This window comes from Coregonus clupeaformis, unplaced genomic scaffold (genome assembly GCF_020615455.1).
Source record: "Coregonus clupeaformis isolate EN_2021a unplaced genomic scaffold, ASM2061545v1 scaf1143, whole genome shotgun sequence".
Classification (NCBI taxonomy): Eukaryota; Metazoa; Chordata; class Actinopteri; order Salmoniformes; family Salmonidae; genus Coregonus; species Coregonus clupeaformis.
In genome coordinates, this window is record NW_025534597.1 from 669 (window position 1) to 12,500 (window position 11,832).

Consider the following 11,832-nt stretch of genomic DNA (forward strand, 5'->3'; position numbering starts at 1 on the left):
CGCAGAAATGCAGATGAGCTTCATGATTTACATAAATTCAGTGAAAACCCACACTAACACACTTTATATTAACATTATTCCACTTTTCATGTAGCCTAACTTTGGCTAGCTAAAAGCCTAACCACCGATCAAATCCTGTTGCTGCAGGCATATTTTGCTGCGACAATACTGGTCAAATGAAGATCTGACATCTGTAGGTTCTGATTAGGGTTGCAAAATTCCGGTAACTTTTCCAGAAATCCTGGTTGGAGTATCTGGATTTCTTGCTTATTCTCTCCTGATCCTGGGAATCTTCCGACCAGGATTTCTGAAAAACCTGGAAACTTTGGGAAAGTTACCAGAATTTTGCAACTCTACTTCTGATTGTATCAAACCATGTGTGTTTGTATGTGCAGGTCATCCTCACTTCTTCAACCAGCTCTATGCAGGCATGGACCCTTATTCACTAGTGGGCCGATTCATCACGGAAGCCATCAACCCCAGTCTGTGAGTATTACATCCTACCTACATTCTACCATACCATCCTACCATCTCATATGATCTGAGTGTCTGTCAACATGTACTCATACTCACTGTATAACTGTGCCAGACAAAGTGAGATCTCTTGAGATTTTGGATGTGGGTTTTATGATTACTGAAAAGATATCAATGACAACTATTCTGCTATTAATTTCAGAACTGTCTGCAGCTAGTTCTTGATTATTGATTGGATAGTAATTTGTCTAGCTCAGGTGAGTCCAGGTGAGTCATTGACTGGACGTGTTGTTTGGCTTGGCAGGTACACATACGAGGTGGCTCCTGTGTTCCTACTGACAGAGGAGGCGGTACTGAAGAAGATGATTGAGATCATTGGATGGCAGGAGGGAGGGGACGGCATCTTCAGCCCAGGTATGGAAACCACACAGACGGACTTCTTCTTCTTCTTCTTCTTCTTTTCTTCTTCTTCTTCGATTGTCTGTGTGTTCTCCAGGTGGCTCTGTGTCCAACATGTATGCTGTGAACGTGGCCAGGTACCACCACTGTCCTGATGTCAAGGAGCTGGGTCTGTCTGCCTTGCCTAGACTGGTCATGTTTACATCTCAGGAGGTAGACAGACACGCAAACACACACACACAAGGCAGGCCAACACCTGTTATTTTTATAACACCATACAAAGCGACCGTTATGCAGCATACCCTATGCTTAATGTGACAGGTTGATAATGTGAGGGTTTGAGTGTACATGATGTGAATCAGCACCTGTTGGTACCTTTCAAGAACATCTGAAAGAGTCAATATGCCTAGGTATTACATCTGCCAAATGATTCCATTCACAAGCACTACCCAGTCCTAGGCTGCTCCATTTCAGGAGTCTGTAGGTGTGACATCTACTCATAGTGGGTGTGGGTGTCTGCTCAGCTCTTGATGATAACGTATCACAACAACCACACAGCTATCAGGGAGTTTCTCAATTCCAGCTGTTGCTGTGAAAGCTATTGACTAAATGGCTTTATATTCCCTGTGTGTGTAGTAGTATAATCACCATGCATATTATAATCCATGTGTGTGTAGTAGTATAATCACCATACATATTATAATCCCTGTGTATGTAGTACTATAAACATGATACGTATTATAATCCCTGTGTGTGTAGTACTATAAACGCCATACGTATTATAATCCCTGTGTGTGTAGTAGTATAATTACCATACGTATTATAATCCCTGTATGTAGAACTATAAACACCATACGTATTATAATCCCTGTGTGTGTAGTACTATAAACACCATACGTATTATAATCCCTGTGTGTGTAGTACTATAAACACCATACGTATTATAATCCCTGTGTGTGTAGTACTATAAACACTATACGTATTATAATCCCTGTGTGTGTAGTACTATAAACACCATACGTATAATAATCCCTGTGTGTAGAACTATAAACACCATACGTTTTATAATCCCTGTGTGTGTAGTACTATAAACACCATACGTTTTATAATCCCTGTGTGTGTGTGTAGTACTATAAACACTGTACGTATTATAATCCCTGTGTGTGTGTAGTACTATAATCACCATATGTATTATAATCCCTGTGTGTATTACTATAATCATCATACGTATTATAATCCCTGTGTGTGTAGCACCTTATTCTGGATCCTGTCCAGACGGGTCATTTTGTGGATTAACCAGTTCTCCCTCAGTGACACTTTTCTCTCATTGCTATTTTCAGTGTCATTACTCTGTTGCCAAAGCAGCAGCTTTCCTGGGGATTGGCACCAACAATGTTTATGTGATCCCGTCAGATAAGAGGTATGCTGGTTACTGCTGGTTACTGCTGGATACTGCTGGTTACTGCTGGTTACTGCTACAGTTACACGGTTACTGCTGGTTACTGCTACAGTTACACGGTTACTGCTGGATACTGCTGGTTACTGCTACAGTTACATGGTTACTTCCACCGTCCACACCACACCAAACTACACGCTTCTGTTGTCACTGTTCACAATGACTGACCGGCGTCACTATGACGCCTGGCGCTTACTAATCCTTCTTCCTCTTTCTTTCTATGTTGTTGTTTCGCAGAGGGAAGATGATTCCAGCTGAGTTTGAGAAACAAGTACAGAGAGCCAAATATGAGGTGAGAAGGAGAACTATGAATGGAGTCAGCAGGGTTGTTTGGTGTCAGATATATTATGTAACATATTCTCTCCATATTATGGGAACTGCTGTTGAATATAGACATGGTTAGGGTTAGGGAATTGCTGTTGAATATAGACATGGTTAGGGTTAGGGAACTGCTGTTGAATATACCCATGGTAAGGGTTAAGGAACTGCTGTTGAATATACCCATGGTTAGGGGTAGGGAACTGCTGTTGAATATAACCATGGTTAGGGTTAGGGAACTGCTGTTGAATATACCCATGGTTAGGGTTAGGGAATTGCTGTTGAATATAGACATGGTTAGGGTTAGGGAACTGCTGTTGAATATACCCATGGTAAGGGTTAAGGAACTGCTGTTGAATATACCCATGGTTAGGGTTAGGGAACTGCTGTTGAATATAACCATGGTTAGGGTTAAGGAACTGCTGTTGAATATACCCATGGTTAGGGTTAGGGAACTGCTGTTGAATATACCCATGGTTAGGGTTAGGGAACTGCTGTTGAATATACCCATGGTTAGGGTTAGGGAACTACTGTTGAATATACTAATGGTTAAGGTTAGGGAACTACTGTTTAATATACCCATGGTTAGGGTTAGGGAACTGCTGTTGAATATACCCATGGTTAGGGTTAGGGTTATTTGGGTTTTAGAGTGACCCATATATGTTGTGTGTAGTGGTAGTAACCATGGTGTTGTAGTAACATTATATTTTTGTCCTCTGATGATGGTGTGGAGTATTAATGCCTAGGGTGTTGGAGTAACATTATTATATTGTTGTCCTCTGATGGTGTGTAGTATTAATGACCAGGGTGTTGGAGTAACGTTATATTGTTGTCCTCTGATGATAGTGTGTAGTATTAATGACCAGGGTGTTGGAGTAACATTATATTGTTGTCCTCTGATGATGGTGTGTAGTATTAATGACCAGGGTGTTGGAGTAACATTATATTGTTGTCCTCTGATTATGGTGTGGAGTATTAATGCCTAGGGTGTTGGAGTAACATTATTATATTGTTGTCCTCTGATGGTGTGTAGTATTAATGACCAGGGTGTTGGAGTAACGTTATATTGTTGTCCTCTGATGATGGTGTGTAGTATTAATGACCAGGGTGTTGGAGTAACATTATATTGTTGTCATCTGATGATGGTGTGTAGTATTAATGACCAGGGTGTTGGAGTAACATTATATTGTTGTCCTCTGATGATGGTGTGGAGTATTAATGCCTAGGGTGTTGGAGTAACATTATATTGTTGTCCTCTGATGGTGGTGTGTAGTATTAGACCAGGGTGTTGGAGTAACATTATATTGTTGTCCTCTGATGATGGTGTGTAGTATTAATGACCAGGGTGTTGGAGTAACATTATTATATTGTTGTCCTCTGATGGTGTGTAGTATTAATGACCAGGGTGTTGGAGTAACGTGATATTGTTGTCCTCTGATGATGGTGTGTAGTATTAATGACCAGGGTGTTGGAGTAACATTATATTGTTGTCCTCTGATGATGGTGTGTAGTATTAATGACCAGGGTGTTGGAGTAACATTATATTGTTGTCCTCTGATGATGGTGTGTAGTATTAATGACCAGGGTGTTGGAGTAACATTATATTGTTGTCCTCTGATGATGGTGTGTAGTATTAATTACCAGGGTGTTGGAGTAACATTATATTGTTGTCCTCTGATGATGGTGTGTAGTATTAATGATCAGGGTGTTGGAGTAACATGATATTGTTGTCCTCTGATGGTGTGTAGTATTAATGACCAGGGTGTTGGAGTAACATTATATTGTTGTCCTCTGATGATGGTGTGTAGTATTAATGACCAGGGTGTTGGAGTAACATTATATTGTTGTCCTCTGATGATGGTGTGTAGTATTAATGATCAGGGTGTTGGAGTAACATGATATTGTTGTCCTCTGATGGTGTGTAGTATTAATGACCAGGGTGTTGGAGTAACATTATATTGTTGTCCTCTGATGATGGTGTGTAGTATTAATGACCAGGGTGTTGGAGTAACATTATATTGTTGTCCTCTGATGATGGTGTGTAGTATTAATGACCAGGGTGTTGGAGTAACATTATATTGTTGTCCTCTGATGATGGTGTGTAGTATTAATGACCAGGGTGTTGGAGTAACATTATATTGTTGTCCTCTGATGGTGTGTAGTATTAATGACCAGGGTGTTGGAGTAACATTATATTGTTGTCCTCTGATGATGGTGTGTAGTATTAATGACCAGGGTGTTGGAGTAACATCCCACTGGGCACACACATCAATTCAACATCTATTCCATGTCGGTTTAATGTAATTTCATTGATATGACGTGGAAACAACGTTGATTCAACCAGTGTGTGCCCAGTGGGACTATATTGTTTTCCTGATGGCTTGTTGTTGTTGTTGTCGACAGGGAGCGTTGCCCTTCATGGTGAACGCCACAGCAGGAACCACCGTACTAGGGGCCTTCGACCCGCTGGAGGAGATAGCTGACATCTGTGAACGACACAATCTATGGATGCACGTAGATGTAAGTGGATCTTAATTAAAGCTCATTCTTTCATTCATTCATTTATCGATTTATCGATCCATCAATCCATTTGTCCATAGTTCATTAGTTTGTTTGTTCCATTAATCATTCACTCAATCACACTCTTCTCTGTCTGTTGTCTGTCCGTCCTGTAGGCATGTTGGGGAGGAGGAGCCTTGATGTCTAAGAAACACAGATACCTGCTACAGGGCATCCACAGGTAAGACAACAGGTATATCTGGAGGTGGTAGTAAGACAACAGGGATAAACTGTTCATAATAGCACATGGTTTTAAAACACTTTCTGTTGCTTTGTTTTTCTCTTAGAGCCAACTCAGTAGCATGGAATCCTCACAAGATGCTGATGGCTGGTCTACAGTGCTGTGCATTCATGGTTCGGGACAAAATGGTATGCTAAACACCAAGAGGGAGGGAGGGAGGGAGGGAGAGAGGGGTAGAAAAGGGTAGATACAGAGGGTGGGTTCAGCTTCATACATTACCATCCCACTGGAACTATGTCCTGTACCAACCCAGTTCTACCTTCAGCTTCATACATTACCATCCCACTTGAACTATGTCTTGTACCAACCCAACTCTACCTTCAGCTTCATACATTACCATCCCACTGGAACTATGTCCTGTACCAACCCAGTTCTACCTTCAGCTTCAGACATTACCATCCCACTGGAACTATGTCCTGTACCAACCCAGTTCTACCTTCAGCTTCATACATTACCATCCCACTGGAACTATGTCCTGTACCAACCCAGCTCTACCTTCAGCTTCATACATTACCATCCCACTGGAACTATGTCCTGTACCAACCCAGTTCTACCTTCAGCTTCATACATTACCATACCACTGGAACTTAAAGTCAGACTAAATGAGTGCACATTTACCCTGCATGCAGTCTCACATTACCCCTACTCACCTTCCTCCTCCTCCCCCTCCTCTTCCTCCCCCCTCCCCCTCCTCTTCCTCTTCCTCCCCCTCCTCTTCCTCTTCCCCCTCCTCTTTCTCTTCCTCCTCCTCCTCCCCTCCTCTTCCTCCTAATCCTCCTCCTCTTCCTCCTCCCCTTCCTCTTCTTCCTCTTCCTCCTTCTCTTCCTCCCCCTCCTCTTCCTCATCTTCCTCATCTTCCTCTTCCTCCTCCTCCCCCTCCTCTTCCTCCTCTTCCTCTTCCTCCTCCTCCACCTCTTCCTCATTCTCCAGACTCTGCTCCAAAGACTCATATGTTCTCTCTGTTCTGTTGTTCTAGAATCTTCTCCAGCGGTGTCACTCGGCCCAGGCCTCCTACCTCTTCCAGCAGGATAAGTTCTATGATGTCAGCTATGACACAGGAGACAAGTCCATCCAGTGCAGCCGCAAGCCCGACGCCTTCAAGTTCTGGCTGATGTGGAAAGCCATCGGCACCAAGGGTCTGGAGGAGAGAGTGGACAGGGCCCTCGCTATGGCCAGGTCAGTTTGACATGTCTTATGAGAAACAAATGTTATTTCTCTCTGCCAAGAGTGTGCAAAGCTGTCATCAAGGCAAAGGGTGGCTATTTGAAAAATCTCAAATCTCATATATATTTTGATTTGTTTAACACTTTTTTGGTTACTACATGATTCCATATGTGTTATTTCATAGTTTTGATGTCTTCACTATTATTCTACAATGTAGAAAATAGTACAAATAAAGAAAAACCCTTGAATGAGTAGGTGTTCTAAAACGTTTGACCGGTAGTGTACATACAGCGAAGGTGGCCACCCCTGAAGAGATACTAAGGCATGTAGTAGGCTTCTGCTCATCAGGATCTTAATAATCTGAATCATATCTGTTAGTGCAGGGCTTGAGTAAAAGCCTGCACACCCACCCAGTAGCTCTCCAGGAGGAGAGGAGGCCATCGCTGCACTGTGGCCACCTCTGATCTATACACAATGACATTTCTATCCAAACAGTATGCATGCTTTCCATACGCTTTCCACAGACAATACCAGTTTAATTATGGAGGAACCCTACACCTAAGATACCTCTAATAGATATAGTCCAGGCTGAGGAATGCTATATCTTCTACAAGAGCAGCCACAGCGTCTCAACAGCTTTCTAAAGGGGTATACAGTAGATAATATAGAGGCAGAATGTGCTTGGCAGGCTGCAGATATTCAGCAGTCCTAGAAATCATGCTGCATATTTGGAGGGCAGCCGGTCCTATTTCTGGGTTGTTGGCAGTAAATTACGGTCAGGTCAGGGGTTCCTCAACTATTCCGTGTGGCCTTTAGCTGTAAATGACCTGTGACCCTTTACAGTTCAGGACCTACCAACTGCAGGGGGTATGTGAGACCAAGATAGGGGTCACACGACACGACACAGGGGCCAGACAACAGCCAAGCTATTTTCAGACTGCTGCTACTGATCGACCTGCTCCATGTCGTCTCCAGCTCCATTCATGTGCATAATGCTGTATAGGATTCAGTGGGGGTTGGTGCCGTTCAAGATGAGGGAGGACAATTATTTTTTTTTTAAATGAGCATGGCCTTATTTCTATTACAGCGTATCGGATGACTGTCATTCATATTCCATTCACCCAGCTCAATGCAATGTCGATAGGTTTAGGCTACTACATGATACTCAAATTTTCCATGTACCTACTCATCATGAGGTTGCTACAACCTAGCCTATGAATGAAAGTTTACAACGTAGGTGCACAGGTTGAGAGAAAAATGTGAGTAATCAAGGTGACAGACAGTGACACATTCAATACCGCCTTGAACACTCTTGCCTGCATCTAGGGTGTAATCATTAGTCCAACAGTTGCAAACAAGAGTTTCTATTGGACAAATTCAGGTATGTTTATCCCCGTTTCGTTCCGTTTGCTTCCATTTAAGAAACGTTTTTCAACAGAATCTGCGGAATGAATACACCCCTGATCACACGCAAACACAGTTCACTTTCATAGCAGCTACATACAAACAGCATGATCACTTTGCTCGTTGTATAATTATTTCTCGCATCTACACGCTCTCCTCCTCTCACCTTTTCCCTTCGCTTGTGTACTTCAGTGCACAACAAATCAGCTGTCTGTGACCAGGCGAAAAAACCTTTCCAAGCCAAACCTTCATATCATAGCTGCTAACCGCTACACACAGCCTACATCGTTGTCACCTTATTAGCTAACATCATAGTCAACATAGTTACTAGAACTAACACGTTAGTAAACCCACTACAGTCAGCAAGCAGTTTAGCAGTTACACCGGCAGGCCCGGTGGCAATAAATGTATAAAACCTTACCTTGACTCAGTTTGAGCCGGGTGTCTGAGTAGCTGCATTCACTAGCTAAGTGGAAGTGAAATAAATACAACAAAGTATAGCTAGCTCTCTCTCTCGCTCTCTCTTGCATCTCCTTAATTTTTAAATAAATAAATTTGTTAAAAACTGTTCAACTATTGTCTTTCTCTCTCTTTGATTCAACTACTCACCACATTGTATACACTGCAGTGCTAGCTAGCTGAAGCTTATGCATTCACTGATCCTTTGATTGGGTGGACAACATGTCAGTTCATGCTGCAAGAGCATTGATAGGTTGGAGGATGTCCTCCGGAAGTTGTCCTCATTACTGTGTAAGTCTATGGAAGAGGGTAAGAACCATGAGCATCCTAGGTTTTGTATTTAAGTCAATGTACCCAGAGGAGAACGGAAGCTAGCTGTCCTCCGGCTACACCATGGTGCTACCCTACAGAGTGCTGCTGAGGCTACTGTAGACCTTCATTGCAAAACAGTGTATTTTAATCAATTATTTGGTGACGTGAGTATAATCTGTAGATCTATAATTTAGTATAATCTGAAAAGGATAACTTTTTAAATATTTCACTATTTTTATGAAATTCACTGAGGAGGATGGTCCTCCCTTCTTCTTCTGAGAAGCCTCCACTGATAGTTTTCATCTTTATGCTATAAGTCAAGTTCAGCCAACTAAAGTACTGAGTGTTGGACTCTCTGGCTGGTGGACAGTGACCTCTAATGGTGGTCTAGAGGATAGCAGGAGGACTACTGCTGTGTCTGGCTGGTGGACAGGGACCTCTAGTGGTGGTCTAGAGGATAGCAGGAGGACTACTGCTGTGTCTGGCTGGTGGACAGGGACCTCTGGTGGTGGTCTAGAGGATAGCAGGAGGACTACTGCTGTGTCTGGCGGGTGGACAGAGACCTCTAGTGGTGGTCTAGAGGATCGCAGGAGGACTACTGCTGTGTTGGAAACATAGACAGTAGGAAATATATTGCATTCATTCACTTGGTAAAAAATAGGTAGGGCTCTCTAAGACTATGGAGCAGGATTGCTGTGTTGGGTAGACTAGAAGACACATTGCAGTCTTACACTGTCGAAAAAAGGCTCTGTAAAGATCTTGTAGTCTGAAAAGTGTTCATACAGTTGTGGAATGTAATTGTTTCTGACTTCCTTCTCTTTGGTAGATATCTGGCAGAGGAGATCAAGAAGAGAGATGGATTCCGTCTTGTGATGGAGCCTGAGTACACCAATGTCTGTTTCTGGTACATTCCTCCCAGTCTGAGGGACATGGCTGATGGACCTGAGTTCTGGAAAAAGGTCCATGCGGTAAGTCAGAGTGGACATCCCCTCATATACAGAACACTATCCTCTCCTTTCCTGTGACGGCTCAATACTACAACATAAACAGAAGCCCTGTCATGAATAACACAAAAGGTTCATACAATTTCATTCAGTCATTTCATTCATGTTGAAAAAAACAAAAAACACATTCATTTCACAGGATATGAATGAGACAGTAGTTCGCTAACCATGAGGATTTAGGCTCCAGTCTCTTCGGAGGCGTGGGTTCAGATCCCACCACTGACGCCAGATGTCAAGCAGGGCCATATTCCTCCAATCCAATCCATGCAGAAATTGACCTTAGATCAGTGTGTAGAGACTCTAAATACAACTTCAATTTGGTTAAGTCCAAATAATCTCTCCTTTCTGCCAGGATTTCATGGTTTTGAAAGGTAGTGACTGGTACATGGAAACACCAATCCAATGCTCTCACATTTGTGGGGAGTAGTGAATTAGTGCTTACTTCAGAAGGAAGGAGAGATAATTGGAATACTGATACCATAACTTCCAGTTTCACCATCTCACAGTGTATGTACTACTCCCTACCCCCAGGTGGCGCCAGTGGTTAAGGAGCGCATGATGAAGAAGGGTTCTATGATGGTAGGCTACCAGCCCCATGGAGACAAGGCCAACTTCTTCAGACAGATCATCATTAGCCCTCAGGTCAACAGAGAAGACATGGACTTCCTGCTGGACCAAATACACAGCCTGGGGATGGACTTATAATAAATAATAAAAATAATAATGACTTATGATCCCACGGATATGTCCCAAATGGCACCCTATTCCCCATTAATGCACTACTTTTGACCATAGCTCTGTGAGCCCTGGTCAAAAGTAGTGCACTATACAGGGAATAGGGTACCATTTGGACAAAACCCATGGGTCATGTTCAGTAGGCATGAAACAGGAGATCATGTTTTGAAACGGAAGAGGTGGTACCCCAAACGTCCTATAAGAAGGTTCTAAACATCCTATAAGAAGTTTCCAAACGCCCTATAAGAAGTTTCCAAACGTCCTATAAGAGGTTTCTAAACGTCCTATAAGAGTTTCTAAACGTCCTATAAGAAGTTTCCAAACGTCCTATACGAAGTTTCTAAACGTCCTATAAGAAATTTCCAAACGTCCTATAAGAGGTTTTTAAACATCCTATAAGAAGTTTCTAAACGTCCTATAAGAAGTTTCCAAACGTCCTATAAGAGGTTTCTAAACGTGTTCTCTTATTTGGTGCCCCAGGTTGTACAGAAGCCTCAGCATGTCATCTTTCCATTGCCTGTCCCCATAAAGTGTTCTAACGAGTGTTCTCTCTAGCTTTTTCTTCAACTCACTATCGATTCCATTTTTAATTCTGAGGACAGGCAGTGTGAGTCCATGAGACAGTAGTCACAGTAGCTTGTTGACGGGTTGAGGTCTCAACCTCTTCATTGGAACCAATTTCACATAAATAAAAACTACAAGTAATTATCCTTAATATTGATGTGCGTTTTAGGTAATATATAATGTTATAATATAACTCCTGTCAGAAAATAAGTTGTGCAACTTTTAATAAAAGCTGAAATATTTTAAGAGATTTTAGGAGGTACGATTTTAAGAGATACGATTGTAAGAGATTTATATAATTTTAAGAGATCTATATTATTTTATGAGATTAATATATAATCTTTAGAGAAGACTGATGTGTAATTTCATGAAAGAGATTGCTGTTTTTTTTTCATTTAGGATTTTCTCTTTTGAAGAATTTTCTTGCACACGCAATAACTTTTATGATTTTAAAATCTGTTTTAAAATGTAGCACACCTAGTGCTTGGATACTGTGAGTCCACTTACAGAAATCAGACAGTTCTTAATATGGCATCATTTGTTATGTTTTATAGACATTTTTGGGAACACTTTACTTAAGCTGACAAATGGTTTATTACTTGTTTTAAACTGCCTCAAAATGCCTGTCATTACTATACATACATTATGTACTCTACATGGTATAGTATTCTTGCAAGGCATTCTGTATTCTATATGATATAGTATTCTTGCAAGGCATTCTGTATTCTACATTATATAGTATT

The 11,832-nt window shown here is 41.8% G+C and overlaps 1 protein-coding gene across 1 annotated transcript; it reads left to right on the forward strand.

Annotated features, from left to right (window-relative positions):
• Positions 1-395: 395 nt before the first annotated feature.
• LOC121556720 (acidic amino acid decarboxylase GADL1) lies at positions 396-10,565 on the forward strand (the record flags this gene model as incomplete). Its single annotated transcript, XM_045217610.1, is given in 11 exon segments — positions 396-486; positions 779-888; positions 971-1,086; positions 2,214-2,293; positions 2,567-2,621; positions 5,051-5,167; positions 5,323-5,387; positions 5,494-5,575; positions 6,424-6,623; positions 9,613-9,754; positions 10,322-10,565. Coding segments are annotated over 11 exon segments (1,232 nt in total), but the record flags the coding sequence as incomplete, so codon positions are not given.
• Between the last annotated feature and the right edge of the window lie 1,267 nt (positions 10,566-11,832).